General features: G+C 40.7%; 1 protein-coding gene across 1 annotated transcript; it reads right to left on the bottom strand.

Moving 5' to 3' along the window:
• Positions 1-534: 534 nt before the first annotated feature.
• LOC121048327 (monocarboxylate transporter 5-like) lies at positions 535-18,668 on the bottom strand. The gene is made up of 5 exons (XM_042290191.1): positions 18,428-18,668; positions 5,819-5,962; positions 3,332-4,180; positions 686-883; positions 535-602 (listed from the first exon to the last, which is right to left on the bottom strand). The coding sequence occupies exons 1-5, from the start codon at positions 18,666-18,668 to the stop codon at positions 535-537; spliced, it is 1,500 nt and encodes a 499-aa protein (XP_042146125.1).
• Positions 18,669-24,199: the final 5,531 nt, after the last annotated feature.

The following is a 24,199-nucleotide window of genomic DNA, read 5'->3' as shown; positions in this document are numbered from 1 at the left end:
GACACTACGCCTGGTACAGTTTTATTGGCACTGGTGGACTTGTGATATCGTATGGTCACTTCCCTGATCACCACAGCTGTCTTTTCTCCTCCTCCTTTTCCCTTAGGTAGAATGTAGGAGAGCCGTCAATAACATGATAGAGCTGTGAGTTACTCTAGCCAACACTAACCAGCGTCCTTCCGCATTTACAACATATAATGCTCGAAGACAAGAACAGAGGCAGCCTGACACACGAGTGACCCTCTCCGGCCATTCGAGCAGTTTTTCTGCTGTTATCAACAAGTCACTTGACTGATCCTTTAGTTTTTTTTTTTTTTTTTTTAAATATTATGATAGCACGAAAGACCACACCTCGTCCCGACGTCTAAGGTTCATTTAAGGAAATTGTTTTAATCCACTCTGCCATGAAAATGGATATTTCATCACAAGTAATCAATTCATTGCGTTTTCTTGAATACACTTTTGGGCATATTTAAAAGGTACCCGGTCCGCTATGCTGCTGCACAGGGTCTAATAGATCGAAGACTCTTGACCTCAGTTGCACAATTCTAAAGTTTTGCAAATGTGGTAGATGGAGAACCAACACCTTGTGCACAAAGAGTCTGGATACCTTTGTCTAATGAATCACAGATAGTCCGATGTGCCAAGCATTCCGCACCATGCTTTGGTATTCGATCAGTTTCACTTCCCAAATTCGTGGTTATTTTTGAGCTCTTTCTTCTTGGAGCATATTGAAGAATTTCCTCGATGTTAGAAGCCTTGGCTTTAGCGCGTCTGCGCTCTGAATAAGACACGGCGATCCATAGGAAAAACAGAAACACTTGAAATGCCGCCAGCATTCGGTACATGTTGTCATACGAGCCAAGCTGATCCCGAAAGTACCCTGAAAATAAAGCAAAATTGATGTTCTATGTATGCGTTTACAAGGCAACGCACTGACGATGGAAACAAAATTAGTCACAAAGAGATGCAAGTGTACCGGAAATCGCTATTGACGTTAAGGTATTCTAGAGCACAGCATGAAAGAGCACAGCATGTAACAGATATAAGGCAAATGTGAAACTGAAACGTAATAACGACGTCATCGCCTGCAAGGACAAGTAGCTATTCTGTGTGTGCGTCCCGTCCCCGGTGAAGTAAAAGTGAGCGTTTTACATTTTTGTCATTGCCTCGAAACTTTGTCGTTTCTGGACGAATTTTTAAAATTCTAAGAACAAATTGAGTCCACTCGCCGCACTGCATCTGAGGAATGAAAAAAACTTTATAAAAATGTTTGAGAATTACTTAGGTATCCCTACAAATTTTATTTTGTTCAGCAAAAAATATTTTGATCCTGAAACATACTCTCCAGTAGCCTTTGAGCCCAAGTAGAAGGCGTAAGTGGCAGTTCAAACAGGACACATTAGATGGCTAGTTTCCTCATATCAAATGGATTGTTTCCTAAACGCATAGGTTACGCCGCACTCAGGTCGTCCCTTATACGTTCTTCTTCGGGGGGGGGGGGGGGTACTTTCTTTTTCTTGCGTCCTTGGACAGAGTCTTACAGCGTGCTGATAAAGTGGACGCGGACAGCCACTCGCACCCTCTGATTGCTGTCGTCATGGCCTCCGAGGAGTGAGGAGGCGAGGAGAAAAATTATACTGTCTGCGATGTTGATGTCCAAAATTAAAAAGGACGTGTGCAGAGCAACTTCTACGGCCTATGCCAATGCTATGTCATGGAATGGCGTCAGGGGCGTCCTGATTGGACAGCCATTAAGACTGTTTCAAGACCCCCGAACACTTTGTCCCAGAGCAGTGCCACAAGGATCAGACTCTTGTCACGGCACCACAAAATCAACGTAAAAAAGTTCCAACGTAGAACATTTTTAAAGAAGTATCCTGCCATTGAGACATAACGAAGACTCCACAAGAGCGCCTGTAAGCGATTTAAATATTCAAGGTGGCACGATAGGCTATTTCTGTTTCGCAAAAAAAAAGAAGAAAGAAACAGTTACATACATCTGTTCAGAGTGCATAAGAAATCGCGTTTTATTTTATCCGCGCTTTGGCAATCAGAGTTCCAGCATTACAAAATAGAACCATTCGTTATGAAATACTTCTTGGAATAATTATTGATACAAAATTTACTGGATAATACGGCCAAAAATAAGTAATAATTTAATTTAATTTCGAAGTGGTATAACATGTGACATGATTATAAGGAGCCATCGTTTCATGGCGAATTTATTAAACTAAGTTTGTTGCTTTGAGCTTTGGTGGCTTGATTTCTTAATAGAAGTTTTTTCACTTCTCCGTAATGTTAGATAGATGAAACTGATGAATGTATTTATCATATTCGTAGTCTAATGCCTCATAATAAACCACATATAGAACACAAAATGTATGCCACAGAGGAGTCATCGATTGCTGGCGGTAGGTATATTTTTGTCATACTGCACCCGACTGCTGGAACTCTATAATGGCGTGCCCAATCTCACGGAACTGACGTCGATATATACTGGCTTTTACACTATTACGTATTTAACAATCCACATTTTGGCTCCTTGATTTACGCAAGAGCTTAGGTACGTTCTGCAGTGTCTGGATCACAGCTCGGCGATTTAGAAGCGAAAATGTCCTCCTTAAAAACGCAAATGTCTTCGGTATTTCAAATGCAAGACCAGTTTTCTTGAAAGCCTCTTAAAGCACAGCTCTTAGGCGCCCGTTTCCGGATTGAGCGGCGTAGGCGTCGCCATCGCCGTCGGCGTAATCATGAGGTCACGTGAGGTCACGTGTACGTTATGGGCGTAATACTTGGCTAGATATGCAACGCAGTTTCCAATATACACCACGGTTTTTCCCCAATCAATAAAATGTCAACCTGCCAAAAATATTTGTTCTGATTCTATATTTTAAAGCACAGCTCTTAAGCGGCGGTTTCCGGCTTGAGCGGCGAGGAGGAGGGGAGTAGGAGGGAGAAGGAGGGGATGAGGGGAGGAGATTGAAGGAGGAGGAGGAGGTGAAGAAGGAGGAGGGAAGAAGGACAAGGAGGGAGGAGGAGGATGAGTAGCAGACAAGATGAGGAGGTGAGGAGGAGGGAGGGGGTATACCCTCCCCTGAGCACCCTTCCCTCTTCCCCTTCAAGAGCTGCGCTCTAAATTGGCGTTACAGGGTATTGTAAACGTCTTTCATTTTTTTCTACGTAAAGATGAACAAAAAGTCATATGTGCTAATATCATGATGGATGGACTAAGGCAAACAACTGATAAGTGAAACATTAACACATCAAAGTAAACTTCGCCCTCACTTGCAAGCGCTATATAGGTTATAAGAAAATATATTTCCCTCACCAACAAGCAAGGGCTTCAGGAAGAGCAGAGGACCACAGGTCAGTCCAGCTAGGGTGTAGCTGATGTGCAGGTTATCAATGCCGATGTAGTCAGCGAGCAGTACGCCGTACATGGTCATTCCGCATCCGTTAAAACAAGCAGCCAGCAGAGTGACAACCACGAGGCTTGCATTCGTGGTTGCTTGGGGCAGTAGCCCAACAGAAATGGCCGTGAGAAGAGCATTTAACGCCACGAGTGTGCTTCGACGCATCAGCTTTCTGTCGGCTATCAGGGGTAAAAAGATTCGACCCAGCGTATCGGTTATGGAGAGGTAGGATATTAAGGGTACAGCGGTAGCCGTGGAAGCTCCGTGATCTTTCGCAAAGTCCACTATGGTGGTGAGAAACAGGTCCTCGTTGTAGCACATGATTGTCCACGTGACGAGAATTGCATAGAAAATGGGTATTTTGAGGATGGCTAGCGCTTTACGTCCGATTCCTGGTTGCTCTTTGCCATCGCCTGTGCTGATGCGAGTGCCGCCGGCACGTTCTAGGTTACCCTCAATGGTTATGGTCGTAGCGCAGCTCGATTCTGGTATTAGTTTGCTTTCGCGGTTCTTGCCTTCTTGTACCCACGGTGGTTTTTTGAAGAGTAAGCTAATGGGAACAAGATGCAGGAGTATGGCCCCGAAAATTAGCAGGCAGTATTGAAAGTCGAAGGTTTCTCTCAAGAAGTACAAGAGCATTGGGAAGACAAAAGATGACATTGTGGCGCCTGCAAACATGATCCCATGCGCGGTGCCCCTGTACTTGTCGAAGTACATGCTGAGGAAAACCTGGAGCATTGTCGAAACAGTTCCGGCGCCAGCGCCTGAAAATGACATTTATAGCAGTTAACTCGTGGTAAAGCGCATTGGGAGGTTAACGCAATCCCCTTAGCTGCATCTATAAGTAGCAATCTTTTATATGGACTAGTCCCCGCTATTAGTTCTAATAGTGGTAAATCTCGCTAATCCCTCTTTCCCCCTGCTTAAAACAAAAATATATTTTTCAACACAGCGACTGCAGTAAACCATATAATCTTTTAGAACTTAAAAACTGGAAAAACTAATCCGCCAGCAAGAAAATACACGCCGATCAATTTCGCTTCCAAATTCAAAGAAAAGGCGCTAAAATATGCAGCATGACCAAGTTTCTGGGCCATTCTCTGGAATAAAAAGTTTTCAGACAAAATATCTAAATTTTAATTGATTTGCGGTTTAATATACTCTGGCATTACAGTCGTCGGAAACATTACGACCTTTGTCAAGAAAAAACAAAGTTATATTTTGTTTATGTCGCCCATAGGAATCAATGCAGAACATTTGTAGAGCCGTGGAATAAAAACTATACGCGTTCAAAAGTTTAATCTCTGCTTACTTATGTAATATGACTGTAATCTAAAATATTTCCGGGAACATTGCAATGTTTGTTCTTGTCCAGTTAAAATTTTAATTTTAGTGAATTGGCCGAGGCGTTGATGTCCACGATAGTTGGGGATGCATTTTCTATGACTTAAAAACGACTTGATGACGCTATCTATTCCAGGGGAATTGGAAGCCAAGCCCCTGATGTTTTTGTCACTTAAAAAAAAAAAAGAAATTTATTCGTCGCTTTTTAACAACATTTGGCGTTTTCATAGGATAACCTATACAAACAAGCGGTACTCAATGTCGTTGTATTTTTTTTTAAATACTCATTCGGCCTCACGACTGCAGTCAAAAGCGGGCAGTGTAATTCAGAATGCTTCGTTCGTTTGATAACATCTGTAGCTTTGACAAATGTATGCCGTTAAACGAGTTAGTGAGGCTGCAACAACCAATTGCCTTATTGTGAAGTTTCTTTTTTTTTAATTATCAAATGTATACCATAATAAATAAAACCGTCTGGTTTGAATATGTACAATAATCATTTTGAGTAAGATATGAAGTGTGGCCAGTCGGTGCATTATCAGGGAAATAAACACCATCTCAAGCTGTAACAAATAATCCGCCTGTAGGCAAAACCACTCCTGAAGATAAATACGCCACTAAATGCAACACACCGAAACGGCAAAACTCTAAAGGGTAACTCAAATCACTCTTCCTGCAACGCTAAAGCTATCACATATTTTTGACCGATTCCGTTCACCCTTCACAAAGAGGCAAAATTAAGCAGAAGTAAGAACACTACAGCAAATAAACATTACAGGTCCATCTTCCCTAGAAATATTGAAGAGGTTGATACATTAGAATAATCGTGCTTCTTTTAAAATATTGAGGAAAATTATTTGTTACGTCTGAAGTAATTACATATTTTCATTTATTGCGAAGTAATCGAATATAGTATTTATCTTTTATGAAGATGTCTGAATATAGTTTGTGATTGTAATTAATTGTTTATTATCGATAATGTACGAATAACTTTTTCAGAATGGGAACTTATTTCACGATATTTTTCTTTGACGTGATTAGTTTCAAACAGTCCTTACCATGAATGATACCAAGTGTTAATGTTAGTAAAGGAATGCTTTTAGTGAAGCTTGCTCCCAACATTCCCAGCGCCGTAATAATGGCACCAGAAATTAGTGTCGCTGGTGCTCCAAAGAGCTGGCACAAAGGTCCGGAAACAATACCTGTAAAGAAAAAGTTTCAACACCACAAGGTAAAAATGTTAAAATGGTGCCTGTAAGCATTTTGTGCTAGTGTTTGTGCCTCAACTGTCACTATACTTACTAAAATACGTATATTGGCGATCGGTCACATCGTATTACTCAATACAAGATAGTTTTCATGTCTACGGTATCGCATCGGAAACACTGATGTCAACCTTTGACTTTGTCATTCAGGTGATGCTGACAGCTGCATACGCATCAATGTCGCACGGTCATCTTCGTGGAAATCATCTGGATTCTGACGACCTTTGGATCGTCACGCGAAGTGACTCTACTACTTTCCCGGTGGTAACAACGACCGAGCTACCAAACGTAAAAGACATCGTGTATGGTGTCTGGCAACCGATGACGTCGCTAAAAGGTTATCTGGACGCATGGCATTTTAGGCTCGCTAGTCAGTGGGGCCAGTCGGGAAACGGCATCGCAGTGGAGTCACCAAACTTGGATGACAACGTGTACGGTGTCTAGCAACCGGGGACGTCGCCAAAACGGCTATCTTAACTTGTGGCATTTTAAGCTCGCTAGTCAGTGGGCAAGTGGGGGACGGCATCGCATTAGAAACAACGAGGTCAACCCTTCTCTTCGTCGTTCAGGTTGGTTACCTCAACATCTACTAGATAACAAAGCCGTAGTACTGATAGAGGTGTCGTCTTCAACAAAGGCCAACGCTAGTTGCAGATAAGACACGGCGATTTCGTCAACGTTCGGCTCAAACTTACCTCGAAGCAGAGCGCTGATTCAGCACTCGTTTCCAGTTTGTGTCCAACGTTGGCCTTTGCTGGTGACGCAAAAATGTCAGCACTACGGCCTTGTTTTCCAGGCTGTGTAGATTACGTTCCAGATTCTCGCTGCTACCAGAGTAGTGACATCCGTTTGATCGCGTTGTCGTGCCCTTACGACGTTCTTGAGTGTCGCCGCTGCGTGTTTGTGTTCTTGGTGCAGAGGGCTCACGCTGTTTACTTCGCGCTACTAACTCTTCAAATGTCCGGGGACATTGAAACCAACCCCGGTCCAGACAGTGAGTGATCCTATGTGGCCGACATTCTGAACTAGAATTGAGATGGGCCAAGGTCACATGCTTACACAATTTAAGAAGTTTCAGAAAGCCCAATGATCAATTGATGTGGCAATAAAGCCTCAAAAAAAGGGTAGCGGCAATAGAAGCCGATCTGAACTCCATGAGGACGTGTTCGGAAGGGAGCACAAGCAACCCGGGAAGTATCCATCAAAGTTTCCTCGGACATATCTAAAGCTAACGCGAGGTGCGTTAGCAGACTCCGGAGAATGAACTTATTGTTCTTTGGTATTACTGACGTGCAAAATGAAACTTGGAGTCAATTGGAGGCAACAAATTTGAGTTTTTGTGAGGGACAGCTGGAAATTAAGGTCGACCCGAACGACGTAGAGCGGCCACATATGCTTAGACTGTTTTCACCCGATACATATTGACCCATCATTGTCAAGTTTCTGCGCTACAAAGACAGAAAGAAAATTTCTTCGGGCTTAAAATTAAAGGATTCTGACTATGCCGTAAGGGAAGTCTAATTTTAGCCTGTACGCTTCGCTGGAAAGTTTTTGTTCCCTCGATCGCAGAATGGAGTGTTGAAAATGCGCTTTGATTCGCTGCAGATCAATGATAAGTGCTCTAAATATGGCGGTATTTGCGACTCTGTTGTTGAAGTCTTTAGAAGATTCCCAACGTCACTCCCCTTCACTCAGCTACGCACGCGAAGCAGTTAAGATGTACGGACTACATTGTTGCATTTACTAATATACGCGACGACTTGCCTATACGTGATAAATTAACTGCATTCTTTTGTGATAGAAACAAAAGCATGGTCATTCTAACGGAATCTTCGCCGAAACGCGACTGCGAAATTTCCTTCTCGTGAATCGCAGTTTTACTTTTATTGCAATAAAAAAAAGTGTTTCCTCATTTTGTGTTCGACCTTGTTCTGACCTAGAGGCTGTGTCCGTTTGCGTTAAGTTGGCATTTTGGCAAACAATAATCGGAGCATGTTATTGGGCGTGAAATCGGGGTTCTGATTATTATAGAAATCTGTACTCTGTTTGGCTTTAATCCATGACCTTTACCCGAAAACGCATTTTATAATATGTGGTGACTTCAATTTTCTAACATTCACTCGGTTAATTGTACCACAAGTGGGTGGAATGACGCCAAAGAATGTTCTCGATAACTGCGTGAACCTCATTCAAGTTGTTGATCGGCCCCCTCGTGGTGATAGCATTTTTTATCTTCTGACTAACTCTCCAGAACTTATAAAAGCTTTTAACTGTGTGACTGGTTTAAGTGACCACAATACCCTGCTTATTGAGTTGTTTGTTCCTCTCTTCCTGCTGATCTCCACGGTTAAAATAATCCGCAACTGCAACGAAGCTGATTACTTGGCAATAAATCAGCAGTTATCTGTGTTTCACCAAACGTACGCCGAAAACGTATTTTTTTAGGTCAGTGGAAGAAAACTGGCTATTTTTCAAAAACAACTTAAACACTTACTGAGCAGTTTGTTTTTGTTCTCATTGTACGTAGCGATGATAATAAACCCTGGCGCAATAAAAACCTTTCGTTCATTAAATAACAAAAAGAAACCTTTTTTCTTTTTTTCTTAAGAATGAAACGGCGAAACGTTAATGCAGTTTATAACGGTTACTTCACGGGCCTCAAAAGTTATACAAAAAGTATCCGATCGTCAAAACAAATATATTCTCTTTAGAACTACCAAGAATTTTACGTCTTAATCCCCAAAACGTTTGGAAAATAGTTACACCTAGAGATAGTACTGTTTAGATACGACTTTAGATTGAAAATGGATCCGCTGTTCCTAACCTTCATTGATCTACTCTAATAAATAACTATTTATCTTCTGTGTTTAACAGTGAAAATATCAACCATATGCAATATTTCCCCTTGGCTGACTTCGTACCTAGAGCTTTCTTTGACATTTCTGCCAATGAAATTTTTCTCCTCATAGAAGGATTTAAATTAGCGTCATCATGTGGTTCTGATAATACTAAGCCGATAGTTTTTGTGTAACATCAAAGTTATATTCAATGAGTGTCTTCAGTAGATATTTTCTCAGTCATTGCAGCAAGGTTGCTTACCATTGGATTAGAAGCTGGGCAAGGACGTTCCACTCCTCAAAACGGCGATTGGAAGCTATCATCCAATTACCGTCCCATCTCATTAACCTACATTGCATCCGAACTTCTTGAGAATGTCATTTGCTCACGTTATTTCACATTTAAAGGAAAACAGCTTTTTTACGGTCACCAGAGCGGTTTTCGAAGAGAATTTTCGTGCCAAACGGCACTTTAAGTGTTTACTTATGAACTTTTTACTAACGTTGGTTCACAAAGTCAAAGAGATGCCTTGTTTCTTGATGTTTCAAAGGCTTTGGACAGGGTTCCTCATAATCGCTTAATCAATAAGTTTTCTTGTCTTGCTATTAACCCTCTTGTTGTCTCCTAGATACGTACCTTGCTTTTTTCTCGTACCCAGTTCACTGTTGCTAACAACCCTAAATCAAACTGTAACAGCGTAACCTTCGGAATTTCACAGGGATCCGTGCTTGGACAATTACTGTTTCTAATATGTATGAGCGATTTACCTAACTCAATTGTGTCTAGCTTCCATCTCTTCCCGAATGACTGTGTTCTATATCGGAAAGTCAATTATCGTAATGATGATACTACGCTTTTGTTTTGTGAAAGTTCAGACATGCTTATTATTAACGAAATAAAATTCTAAATAAATGAGGAAAGACTACAAGGTTTCGAGATTATCCTCGTCTGTGACATATTTGATTAGTGATTGGTTTCAATCGTTTATGAACAAGTTCTCGAGACTTATTAGGGCACTTTTTTCATAATCTAAAAAATTACTTGTAATGTAATCTGTCGAATATATATAGCCACGAGTTTCGAAAACGTTCCCAACCAAGCCTTTTATGTCAAGTGTGCATCAAATCTGTCACCTCTTATAGTACTGCTCTTTTAGAATCAGAAGCAGATTGGCGCTGTGCAGTGTGCCTCTCAATTTATTTAAATTTATTTTATTTTTGTTGATACTAAAAAATAGCTTACGAATAATGATAAGTATTTAGATTACGAACAAGTTCAGCACACATATAAAATGTCCACCTTTTGTTTGTTTTCTTATCTTACAAACGTTTGTGTCCAGCCGCTTAATATGTTACAAAGTGGCCACTGCCGACGGTGCCATTTCTGCCAAGTCTTAATAGATCTCAAACCCAAAACTACCTTATAATCGCTAATTAACTATACTTCTTAAACAATTCAAGTATAGACTTGCCAACCAAAAATGCCAAAAGGCCAAAATTAAAAACCTAGATTATAAAAAAAAAACAGAAAAAGGCTTGTTTTATGTGGATTTTAGGAACAAATTTTACACACAAAATTTGTTTCTGCGGCATTCTTTGGGGTTTGTGGTGGACATTGTTATGCTTTTTTTTTTAGGCCAGTTTTGTTATTTATTCTAAACTCAACGTGTTTTCGGAAAGGTAGACAGTCCTTGGATTTCTTGATTCATTCTTTTCATAAACTGTTCTAACGTGAGCGAAAGTTGAGCAACTTCCGGCAGTCAACAAGCTAGCTGAATGCCCGGCACTGGGCCGAACGCTTCCGAAGTCTCCCCGCCTAAATAGGCCTTTGCGCCAAGATCCGTATTGCTCGGATTGCGAAAGACCTCGCATTCAAAAATGCGCCCTATGTGGTTGGGCTTTTAAATATTCCACGCACTTTCCGTTAGAATCCGAAAGCCTTAAACACATTCTGCGTATATAAATAAGTAAGTAAATAAATAAATAAATAAATATATATATCTATATTTATATCTATATATATATATATATATATATATATATATATATGTATATATAGGTGAAGTTAGGTAAATATAAAACAATGGACCGGGAAAAGTTAATAAGTCAAAGATGCGTACTCTCGAATTTACTAACTCGAAGTTTATTACGACATTTCGAGCGGGGACTGCTCTTCATCAGGTGAAGATGAAGAGCGGTCCCCGCTCGAAACTTCGTAATAAACTTAGAATGAGTAACTCCAACAGTACGCATCTTTGACTATATATATATATATATATATATATATATATATATATATATATATTAATATATATATATATATATAGGCAAAAATAAGGTGCGCGGCAACAGCAGCTGTAGGATGATAAAAATAGAAATAAAATAATTAAATGGCTTTATTAATAAATTTTCTTGTCTTGGCATTGAGCCTCTTGTATCTCCTAGACACGTAAAATTTTTTTTCTCGTACCCAATTCACTGTTGCTAACAAAAGTGGACGCATCCCCCCATGCGTTTTTCTTTCTCTACAAGCCCCTTCTGCCACCAATGCACCAGCGAACAGAGCCTACAACCCTCATCCCTTATCGCGACGGAATTAGACTTATCCCCCCGTGCTTCCCTGCTTCCCCTTCCCTACAAGCGCCTTCGTACCGTTAATGCACCTGTGAACAGAACCCACAACCGTTTCCCTCATCCCTACAAACTTGGACTCGTCCCCACCGTGCTTCCCTTTCCCTACAAGCTCCATCGAACTTTCGCCTTGGAACCCTTCTCCCAGATCTTTTTTGAAACTAACCCACTACTCCATGTGGGCTCCCGTCCTGAAGAACGCAGTGCCAATGCCGAAGCGTCGACGGACGTTAGGACCTTTCTTATTTTCATTTACAGTCAAACCCGTTTATAACAAACAGCAGGAAACGCTACGATCAGGTCGATATAGCAAGTAGTTCGATATAGCAAAACCCATCTACAATGAACTTCAATGATGCGTTCGTTGTAAAGCGAGAGCTTCCCTTTCTTTTCATCTTTTCGCTTCGACCTTGTAACAAAACGCTGTAAAGCTTTTTTTACTTCTTTTTTTTGCATGCGTGCAGAAGTTTTTTTTTTTAGGTATCTCTCCTTTTGAATCACTTCTCTTCGTTGGCAACTACTTTGGGATTAAGTTTTGTTTTCTGTGTATGCGTGCAGAGTGTAATTTTTTTACCTTTGTCCCCTTCTGAATCGCTTCTCTTTGTCAATTTTGTTCGAGGCTTGAGCTTTTGGAATTTTCTTTCTCTCCCAATTTTTTTTTTTTTTTTTTTGATGGGGGGGGGGGGGAGGGACAGGCCAGAAGACGATTGTTTGGGCGTTTTTGGAGGCCTTCCCGGGGTAAGTTCAATATAGCCAATATGTTGTTCGTTATAAAAAGTACATTTTACATGCATTTTTATTTTAATTTACTGCGAGTTCGATATCGACAATAATCCGTGGGTTCGTTCTCAACGGGTTTCACTGTATTTTTTATTCTTCATTCTTTATTCTATTTTCCATTCAACAATTTATTTACGTAAGGTCTGGTATTTTAACTTTGAGTTTTATTCAGTCCTTTTTCAAGTTTATTTTTTTCCCGCGTAACTAGCGTTCTTCTGCCTAGCCTTTATTATTCTTGTAAACTAACACAACTTTTTTTCGGCACTTCACCCTTTTTTCTTGCGTGACGTTTTTCGCCATTAAACTAGATGTTTATTTTCATCATCCTACGGCTGCTATGTCCGCGCACCTTACTTTTGCCTATATATCAGCAGAAGCATTGCTAAACATTCGCTATATATATATATAGAGAGAGAGAGAGAGAGAGAGTGAGAGAGAGAAGGGGAGATAAAGCTAGGGAGAGAGATAAGACTTAGCAGTCAATTATGCACTCAACTTTGGAGTGCTTTTCTAATGAACTTTTCTGGCTATCACGCTTGAACCCTTAACGCACATAAATAACGTGTAACAACCAACCATCTAAAGCGTATACCATTTTCCTTTAAAGCAAGGCAGAGGCAAAATTAACCGCACTTTCGTTATAAAAATCGACATCCCCCGATAGACCGCTGTGCTTCAAATATTGTTTAACCCTCTTTAAAACTCAGCTTTGCGCGCCGGCCCAGCGGCCTACTCAAGAAATGTCACGTGACCACAGCACTCTCAAAATGGCCGCCTCCTTGAAAGCGTGCACCGGGGAAGATAAAGCTCAGGAATCCGGTTTTATGGTGCAGAGGGCGAAATGTCCGCGGATATTGATAGCAGGACGCTGAAGCAGTAGGGAGGCGCGCCTGTGTGTCACAGCGACAGGTGTAGCAGTGGTACAAACATTTTCAAAGCGTGGAGCCAAGTATGACTTGACGGGCTCAAAGCTCCTCACAGGTTCAGACTTCAACGACGCCGCACAAAATATCAAAAGTCATACAGCTTGTACGCGAAAGCCGCCGTGTCCCCATCAATGAAATGGCTAAAGATTTGAACGTAAGTCGTGGTTCCGTGCTCCGCACTATTCACAATGTTCTGCAGTACCACGGCGCGTCGACCATGCTGGTACCAAGACAACTTACGTAAGACATTAAGAAACGCCATGTGGATGTGTGCGAGGCGCTACTCCGACGCTTTGAAACATAGAGATGATTTCCTTCAACTCATTGTGACTGGAGACGAATGTTGAATTCACGATGTCCAGTCAGGGATCAATCAAAGAACGGAGGAACACTTTGTCACCAAGAAAAAAGAAGTTCCAGGCAGTTCTGACGCAGGTCAAGATTATTCTCATGGTCGTCTGTGACCATAAAATACCAATAACCGATTATTACAAGCCAGGGGAGTCAAGTAGCAACAGCACGTCGTTTAGTAACCTGCTCTAGAACAACCTGAATTTTGTGATCAGGCCAAACAGCTCGTGTTTGCTGAAATTCGTTGTATTGCTGCAGCACGGCAATGCACTTCCCCCGTGGCACGTGTGACAGCAAAGAAAAATTAAGAGTATACGTTTGCAGCGCATTCCGCCTCCACTATACGCAAAGGAACTAGCGATTTTAGATTGTTCGTACAATTCAAAGCAGTTCTCGGCAGAATAAGTTTCGTATATGAAATGAGTTGAAAAATTCTGTGAATCCCAACGCTTCGAAATTATAGCTAAGCTGTTTACAAATAATCACATACTTTCACAAAATAATGAATGATTAGGTTATACATAATTCTTCATAATAATTATTGGCGATTCTTTTCTAATAGTTTTGTAGTGACGTCGAATTCAAATGTGCTGCACACGACAATCGCCAAATATCCGCCGTCCTACTTCGATCTCTTGGGATATCTTTATTGATTAAACATACAAACATTCATATACTTTTTTTCTCATATGCCACTACATATAAAATGTGAAGAAAACTTAAAATATATGGATCTTCCACACCGCCTGAATTCACATAAAATCGCACGTATACCATTGATTAAACGTCTCGTTGAGTACGGATGCCCATTCCTCCAGCTCATTTTAAAACAAGCTCTTCAATTTATAACCCCCTTTTTACCTTACGAGGGCATGAGTTCGGCCTTTTTACATACGTCACGTTTACTAGTTCTGTATTGAAGCAAAATGTGGTTCATGCCCTGTATTCATTGTTGATGCCTAAATTTCTCTACATTCAGTTTATGAAATTACGTATTTTTAAACTTGGGATCAGAGAGAATCGAATAACTATTAATACACGAAACAAGGTTCAATTCAGAGCTGTTTCTAATAAACCGGAGCTTTTTTATGGGATTTTCTCAATGGAGGGAAAGAGAGAGAAATACTTAATATTGTTCCTTATAGAAATGTTTACCTCGTGTTCCTCGTTCAGGCATATGCTGTAACATCAATATTGCTCGAATACCACGAACGTAAGCTGATCTTTCATTAAAACAAATTAGTTGGCCGTCACATCTCTAGCTCCTCACTATGATTCGCACAAAAAAAAATTATATGGCCAGTTTCTGAAATCTAGGAAAAATTAGAAACTTAGTTTTTAAGAAATAAAGAAACAAACTAACAAGAATGCTGCGACAAGGAAAGAAAAATTATTATATTAATAAGTTTAATATCGATGTTATACGTCAAAGTGACGTGACGTGGCAAAGACTCGAAACAATTGCTTAACTACAAGGCAAAGGCATTTAGGCCAGTCGAAATTAACATAAATGATTTTATAATGTCTGGGCCGGATAAGATGAATGCTTTTAGTAGCTATGTTGTAAATCATGCCACATCTCCAAAGTAAACATCTTCGACAGAAATCTTTCTGGTTTGGGGAACAATTCGAAAAGAAGAAAACTCAGACCAAAAGTTTAGAAACAAACTTCCCAACTTTTCGGGGTCGACTTGACTCTTTCAGGGGTGACTAAAAATGGAATGGGACAGCGCGAGCTTTGACCTCTCCTTCCTCTTCTACCGAGGTGATGTTTTGTGAACGTGACGCAGGCCATGGACGTAAATAGATGGTAAGGCCCAGAGGGACTTGTTAATGTTCCCCGGTGTGTTCTGGATATGCCACGACTCCAAGAACAGGCGTTTCCGAATATGCGGCTCCGTGTCTATCACGTGCACCACATCTCCTGTTTCTACTACTACTGTAAATAATGCAGATCAGTGCATGCATTCACCCTTGCTTAATTCTATATTTCTTTTTCCCACTGATGTATCCGAAGTCTATAATATATATATGAGCCTAACAGTAGTAGAAGCATCGATGCATACAAAATGAAAATAAAACAAGCAACGTGTGTTCTAGATATCTTAGCACCATACCTTACTTATATACTCAATCTTGCACTTGAGTCCGGTGAGTTTCCTATCAAAATTCAGGTTGCCTAAGTTAGTTTGTTGCATAAAGGGGGTGATTTAAATACTATTCCCAATTTAGAACAATTCTTATACTTCCAGAATTTTCTAATCCACTCAAAACACTAGTTTACAATAGATTTGTCTTTCATCTTGAGAAATATCCTTTAATTGCAAATTCTCAATTTGGCTTTCGTAAAAGTTATTCCACTGAACTAGCATTAATAAGACAAAAATAAATAATATTAAGAGCACTAGATAATCACTTATTAATACTCGGTGTATATTTAGATTTTTCTAAAGCCTTCGACACAAGAAACCACGATGTCCTGATAGCAAAATTAGAACACTATGACATTCGTGGAAAAACATTAAGTTTGTTACAATCTTACTTACAGAATCGTATCCAGTTCGTGTTTATATTAAACCTTAAATCTGATATTTCAAAAATAACAAATAATGTGTCCCAAGGCAGCATTTTAGGCCCCCTACCTTTTATTCTTTATATTAACGATATTGTAAATGAAAATCCCAATCTTAAAGTTTGCTTTATTATATATGCTGATGACACTAGACTCTTCTTTTCCGTTAAAGATATCCGTAATCTAGTAAATAAATACTATAGCGTTCTTGATCGTGTTGAAAAATAGACAAAAGACAATCACCTTAAGTTCAATTCCCCCCCCCCCCCCCCAAAAAAAAAAGAAGCCATTTTATTCATAAGTCAACATGCTACAGTTGTGATTCCAAACCAACTGATTTTGAACAATGAAAAAATTGAATTTGTCGACACTATGAAGAGTTTGGGTGTTTAGTTTACAAGTAGTATGTCTTGGAATAAACATATTGATTATCTTTCGTTTAAACTGTCGAAAACAGTGGGCTTGCTAACCAAATTTAAATTATTAGCCCTGTTGAATAACCTGAGACTGGGGCAGACGTGAACAAATAAGTCGAAGGAGCAGAAAAGGACAGGACGACGTCTCAAACTCAGCTACCAGGTTTGTTTAGTCCGCCTCCTTATATAGCCCGCAATCAGCCACCACCAAAACAAAAGGGGGGCAAACTTTAACGAGTTCAAACGCCGAACCCTCCAATCAGCCACAACCTACACAAAGAGACAACCTCTAAACAGTCCAAATGCCAAAGCCTCCAATACACAAAGTAGTACTATGGACGGCCCTTCATGCCGATTCACAAAAATAGCTCGACAATCTCCCTCAAAATTTAACAAAAGAATGAGTACCTACTTGATTCCGAAAAACAAAAACAAAAACAAAAAACTCCATTCCAAAACTTATTTGTTCACTTCTGCCCCAGTCTCAGGTTATTCCACATGGTTAACATTCACCAGCTCGCCTGCACCCTTAATATGTTATCTTAAATCATTGTTGCCTCGTTTGTTAAGCTCCAACTTTACAACGCTTTGGTATATTCCCAACTTAATTATTGTCATCTTGTTTGGGAAAATACAACAAAAACAAATATAAATAAACTACATATTTTACGAAAAAAAGCTGCGCGTGCTATTGCCAATGTTTCATACTATGATCATACTGAACACTTGTTCTCATTGTTTAATATAAAACCAATTTCAAATATTTACAAGTCCCGACTTCAAGTTCTTGGGAAATTATGTAATCTAGTCCTTTTCACTTCCTCATATCAACTCCGCCCTAAAGAAAAATGTTTTGTTTCATCATCACGTACAATATATTATAATCGCACACTAGATTACCAATTCACTACTTTATTAAATGAAATATTTTAAAGGTGTTGATATTCATGCAATGACGCTGGCAGAGCTACAAGCATTATTTTAGGGTTGTTTTCTTACGTACGGCTAAAGCGTACGGATCACCGTACCATGGTGTACTACAATGAATGTATTAATTTCATTTTTCTCTTGCTTTTGTTTGATCTGTGGTGTGTGCAGTTAATATATTGTCCTTTCTCTCAATGTAGCTATTTTGTTCATTTCTGAAATTGCTTGGGAATCGCCTGCTACGAAGGGGGCCAGGACCTCCGTCAAGCTGCTGCAGCAGCTTTTTGTTTTGGTGCCCCGTTTCAGTGATAAAACAAAATAAAGATTTATTATTATTATATCAGGAGGATCAGTGGCCGAGTCTGTCAATGCTCCCCAGCTGGGAGCACGTCGAGCGAAAGCTCTCGCTCCCCCAGGAACACTGTGTGTCAAATGACACCGCTGCCCGTTTGTAACTGGGGGAGTAGTGTACCGGCATGCGGTTATGTATCGCTAGTGCGCAACGCATGTAAAGACACTATACAGTCGAACTGCACCGGCTCCATTTTTCATCCACACCGGGAACACGAGACACTTATTGGGGTTGCCTAACTTTTCTCTGTCCTGACATACGCACAACACAACTTTACTGCACTGTCCTCCCTATCTGTTTTGTGCCAAATTGAGTGTCAGCTAGAGCCAAGTACATTGGCAATTGGGCCCAAACTCGCCAAATTTACTATTGGCCTAGATGGGCTTTCAGTAAAGTTAGTATACATTAACTAAAAAAACACTGATTGATTGATTGAGTGATTGATTGATTGATTGATTGATTGATTGACTAACATTTCTACCTTTCAATTGTCATCTTGCGCGCTCTCTCTCTCTCCCTCTCTTTCCCCACTGCTAAACCTGTTTTTATTCCGAGATCAAATAACAGAAATTGCAATAGGTAGGTCGCTTTTATGGTAGAAGTTCATTACCTCCCATGTCAATCATGGTACCGAAGACGCTAACCGGCCAAGATGCCAGTCCTCTGTCGGCTTGATATTCGTCGATGACCGCGACGTACAGGAAGCCCGAAGAGCGGAAGCTCGAGGCCTCGAAGAACGCCATCAGCGCAGCGAGAAACGCCACCCGCCATGCCGTGTCGACTCCTGCCTTGGTCGCCTGGTCACGTTCGCCGTTTGCAGTGGATGACTTTTCCTTTTGGAAAAGCTTCATTACCTGCACTCTCGAAAGCATTGTACCGAGTGTTATGGAGAAGAAATAACAGTGCTTTTCGGTCCGTGTAAATGAACTACGCATCGCAGGAAGCTTAAACTCCTTGAGAATGTGACGTGCTAGCGGTTTGTATAGAACGCGGATGTATGAGACCATGACGTTACCTGGATCACAAGATACAAAAGAAGGACCACCTTTTTATGCTTAGGTTAGGCTTAGGCTTATTAGGCTTAGGTGGCCTATGTCCACCTAAGCCTAATACTGTCAAAGCCAGAAATGACATCTTAGGTGAATTAAGAATTATTTCAGTACCTTGCCAAAAAAACAATATCCTCTTTTGTATTTCCAAGTGTATTTTACTGATAAAAATGTCTCATAAATCCATTGTGTCCGTTCGTGTTTTGACGATTTGTTCTTCACTTTTACATTTCTGTCCAGGCGGCGTCATGTACTCCCACTTTCGCGTTCTATCCCGATCGCAGCTGGCAATAACATCGGCAACCACTCTAGCGTCGTCTGCTTCCTAGCAGACAACCAAGGCGGTGTAGTCACGAACTGAAAGATCAATTAATTTGCAAGACGAATCGCAACGTTTGATTAATTATCTGACGCCATGTGACCCTGGGGAGTACGAAACGGCCACCAGTCGCGTGTTAGAGACCGCCGTGTGTACGATAATACATTGTGAGTCATCCTCATGCATACCTTCAGCTGATGGGTTCACGAACACGAAGACTCCAATCGTTAGAATTGTTGCTCAACCATTTAAAAAACTGCATACCTAACTATCACATCTGTGGGACATGCAACGCACTAACTGCAAGTTTTAGTACTTTTCCTACGTGCTCTGAGCTTGACGATATGACAACTGCGCACCTACTATGTTAACGGAAGGCATGCAAACAAAAAAATAACGCATAGACAACCACCAGCTGCCTGTAAGCTTTTCCTAGAAACGTTTTTTTTTTTTTTTCATACGTGTTTACGCGCACCCTGTATGTGTAATAGAATCCCGGATGGAGTGCTTGGACCCGATGACGCGTTGATCCTTTAAAAAGAAACCGCTTAAATCGATGCTTTAATGCATCGCGCTGCGATTCAATGCACAGGTGCCCGCGAGCGGTGCATTTCTTATTTAGAGTATTAAAGAATACGATCATTCAAATAAAATTTAAATACACGCTCTCAATGTCCTCCTCTTACCATGGAGAAACATTCAGATGTGTCTGTCGCGTTTTGAGATATAGCGTCAAATAGCATGTTGGGTTGCTATGGCATTTAATCATAATAAACACGGGTGGAATAAAAAAAATAAAAAGAAAGATTGGTTCACAGTTCTTCGTTTTTCAAAAATAAAGCGTTTGTTATTTGACTGTATCACGCAAGCTAAAATTAGAGTGTGAAGAAAATATTTTAAACTGATTTCGACGTGCTCCTTTGCTCGTTATAACGTTTCTTCAATGGTGAAACGTATTTTCGGGGGTTTCTTATCACTTGCTACTGGCACAAGCGTTTTAGATAATAAAACGTAGCCACGCTACTTCGTTTCTTTGCTGTAGGCTACGCCGAAATGCTATCGCATTTCAACGTTTCTTCTATGAAGGCAATATTCCGCTAATTGAATTGAAACGAACCCCGTTCCTACACGTTGCAGAGCAAGCCCACCAGTTGAATGAGCATGCGACCAATATTCATTATCCCAACCTGTATGGGTGTTCATTGAGTCTGGGGTGCCAATAAATAAATAAATTCCTTCATCAATTTTCCGGCAAGAGCACCACGACGATTATGTGGCGTGCTGAATGGCTAACCATATATGTGGCTTCGGTGACTGGGGGCAATAAACGACAAAGCAAACGAACTATGTAAAAAACAAAAAGTACGATATCGTTATGTGGCGTTAGGAATTGATCTGTATGGGCGAAAATGTTTTGCTGCTAAACTTAACCAAGACGCCCTAGCGTCAGTTGTATTACTTCGATGAAGCTTTCACGTATGATACGAACATCGCTGTTTTGGACACGTGCCAACGATAATTTCGGTACTACTCGGGTCGGAACCACCTTGATTCCGAGGCTTGCGGCTGCGTTAGCACCTGGAGACGAAATTAGTATCCATAGTATACAGCGCGCAGAGTGGTTGAATCCGCAGGCACCACTACTCGCCCTTCATTAACTCCCCTTTCAAGGTTGAGGAGAAACATTCGCCCGCATGACGGTGAAGCGTGTCAAACATTCACGTTGTTGGCTTGCTTAAAAACAGTCCTTAGTTTTCATCGGATTTTTTTTTTTCTTTCTAGTCAGTTCTGTATGCGTTAACAAAAAAAAAAAGGAAGAAACTAAATAATCTACTCGTCACTTCAAAATAAAGAGGCGCGTTACCGCTACTGATAAACCGTTCAGCACGTTATTTTTGCGTTACGTTTTACGAAAATACAGCGTTTTTTGACAATGGGCAAAGCACTTGGGCTCTGGGTGTTTTTCTAAAGTGGGAGTGCTTGCATGGTAAAGAAAGAGGCAACATTTGGAAGAAAGAGGCAAAATTTTCAAGCTATGGAAGATAAACGCAATAATTCATTTGACTTGGCGCCTAAAAAAATGAAGCAAAATATTTGTTTAAGTTTTTGGAAAATGTAATTAGTAACGTAAACAAGTTACTTGCTACTCAAAATAAGGAGCGTAAGTATGCTATCCGTTGCCGTTTTGAAATCGTGACGAGTGCGTTACCATGTCACAGAAAAAAGTAACGAGGTAGCGGTAATGTCATCATAAGTGACGCATTACAGCCAACAGTGTTTCTCATGTGTCTCAAAGTAAAATGAAGCGCATCATGGGATGACACAATCGAAGCAGCAAATCAGGACAAATGTGGGTCGCATACACAAGCTCAGTATGTTTTTATGTCTGTCAATGTCGTCTCGACGTACCTGTCGAGGTCCTTATTGACGCCTAAAAGTCTACTGTGGGAGGACCAGCTTGTCTCAATCGCTTTTCGATTACGAGTGGATGATCTCTTCAGTCTCCGACTATTTTGGTTAGGGCAGCCGTTCACGACCCCCCGAACACGGACGAAGCTCGTGGGCATTGCCTCCACAGATTGCAAACACATGTGTCGATATGATTCACCAAAAGTGTACGGTACCACGATTTCGCTGCGGAAATACCTCATGCAAAATTGGTCTATGGAAGCTTTCGTGTAGAAGCTTATCCTTCCACACACAAGCTTTCTGCGTTGTTTGTTGTGCGAGTGTAGAAGCTATGTTTCTGTACACAAAAACGCGCACTACACCGCGGGGTGGGAGTCTGAGGACAATTTTCAATAGCTACCGATACTTCGCTGAGATGCTTAGCACAGTGCCGAGAAGAGGCAGTTTTTAAAATACTAATATTTCAAATATTTACTAAATGCTTTGAGCGTATTATTTTTTATATTTATTACATTTTAGGGCACGTATTTGCCAATATTATAAAATACAAAAGCATTGCGTCTCCATATCCTGCATTTAAAATATTTCCCAAATACAATTTTGGGCACTCTTTGCAATGAGTGTGAAAGAAACCGCAAAAGTTGCTGGGCGTAGCGCTGCAAGTGTTGCACTCGCCCATCACGCGCCGTATAACATTTATTTTCAACGCTTCAACTTTGTCCTTAAACAGTTCATTCTTAGTACCTTAGACTCTACTCTTCATTTGAGAACGGTATATTTAACCATGGTTAATTCTAAGTTTGACATGCCAAACTATATAAAACCAGATTATTTGAAGAAGTGTTTGAAGATAATAAAATACACTCGCGTTATTTCTATCTTGTATTTACATATACATAAAAAGCGTAACTGCATGTGATTTATTTATTTTTTATATTTTAGCCATCAATGAAATAATAATCATCAAGCATGCCTCAATTTACGGGACTTATCATAAAATGAGAACTATTAAACGGGCCCTGCATGGACTTTTTTTACTCGATTTTAATTTGCACCGAACCTGAGCGCACTGAACGTAGTAACTTAATGAAACATTTCTTTTCTTGAATTTCGCTTTATTTTAAAAGCTATAAGCAAATAAAAATGACAAAAACAAGCAAAAATAACCTCCTTTATGACATCCTTGGTTGCTTGAGTGGCCGTGAACTAGAGGAGGGGAAGTTAGCCCAGCGAGCGCTCACGGCTGCCGCATTCCGTGTCGACGGCGCGAGAGGGCGCCACTAAAGCATGTTCTAATAGGCTGTATGCAAGAGCGGCTCTCATTGCATTTTCTGCGCGATTAAACACTAATTCGGCAAGACACTTGATTGGCCACAAACGAGAGCAAACACGGGGTAAAGATCAGTTCAGAATAAGATCCACTTCTCGCTGTCAAACCGCGAAACGGCCAAACCGCAAGACAAAGCTTCTCGCCGAAGGCCTTTGGAACGCTCGGAGCTGGTCGGATCCACCAGTCGATACGACCGCAGCGCCGCCGCGTACATCCGGGACTTTTCAGTGTAGGCGCCTGATCCCACTACTCCTTTTTGGTATGCGCCGACTTTTCCACCGCTTGGTGGCGGGTATGTCGAGGGGTCATTTTTTGTTTCCCTACTTTATAAACTGGATTTGTTTCTTTTTTTTTATCTAAAATAGTGAACAAAAACTATTTTTATAAATCACTAAAACGGTTCGCGCCCCTTATATTTAGTATTTTGACTAAAAAGAAGCTTTTAGCGGCTCTGACCAGTAGTAAGCCCAGGACCAAAAACGTCTTATATCGCGCGCTTTCGATACCGCGGGTCGCCCCTGTCGATGGAGGAGGTGTCTGCGTCGCCCGGTGAAAATATGATGCACTGATATTTAGTTACTCTCTCGATGCCCGCTGGCTTGCCCGCACCCCAAGAGACGTGGAAACCGCAAAAAAGGTTGACGCTTAAATATGAATGCAGGGCCCGTTTAAGCGGCGTTACCGTGAGCCTTCTGAGCAGCAATATGTTTGTACCAACAGGCCAGCGTCTGTTTTTAAGGTTCAATCTTATATAACGCGAAAAGTTTAAAATGGGGAGGTTGATTCAAGAACTCATTTGTTAACACTTTCTTAAGCCTATTCGTTTTGTTATTGTTGTATCATAGATGTGTAAACTTCCAAAACGCGGTGCAATATTTTCACTCACCTCCACAACCGTTCTCCGCTTCACCCGATGGTTGGATTCAGAAGAGTGTAACAAGTACCGTGCAATGGAGTTCCTTTTAGGATGTACCTTTACAGCCCCAGCTGCCAAAGCGCACGGTTTTCTGCGTGCGTGCTGGATGAGCTGTTGCTTTAAAATTACCGACATTCGATGGAGTTCCACATCCGGTTGAAAACCGCCGCTGATCTGAGTTCTCTTTGCAGCTCTTGTTTATTTTTTCGCAATACATTATTTTACTTTTTTATTAAATTCTTAATAAGCATTCTTGAAATTTTTTGTAAGGATACGCACATTTACCTCTAGATATGCTTGTCGATGTGACGTGATTATGCGACAAGTATAAAGCTCTTACAAAACTTGTTGTTTTACAC

Source organism: Ixodes scapularis, unplaced genomic scaffold, assembly GCF_016920785.2.
Source record: "Ixodes scapularis isolate PalLabHiFi unplaced genomic scaffold, ASM1692078v2 PGA_scaffold1__304_contigs__length_218370807, whole genome shotgun sequence".
Classification (NCBI taxonomy): Eukaryota; Metazoa; Arthropoda; class Arachnida; order Ixodida; family Ixodidae; genus Ixodes; species Ixodes scapularis.
The sequence above is the reverse complement of the archived record's forward strand: the minus strand, read 5'-3'. Positions and strand labels throughout refer to the sequence as shown.

Coding starts and splice junctions, on each gene's coding strand:
- LOC121048327 (XM_042290191.1), bottom strand. CDS start 18,668: ATGAAGCTTTTCCAAAAGGAAAAGTCATCCACTGCAAACGGCGAACGT. Junction 5,963..18,427: donor TACCATGATTGACATGGGAG/GTAATGAACTTC, acceptor TTTTCTTTACAG/GTATTGTTTCCGGACCTTTG. Junction 603..685: donor AATAACCACGAATTTGGGAA/GTGAAACTGATC, acceptor AAAGGTATCCAG/ACTCTTTGTGCACAAGGTGT.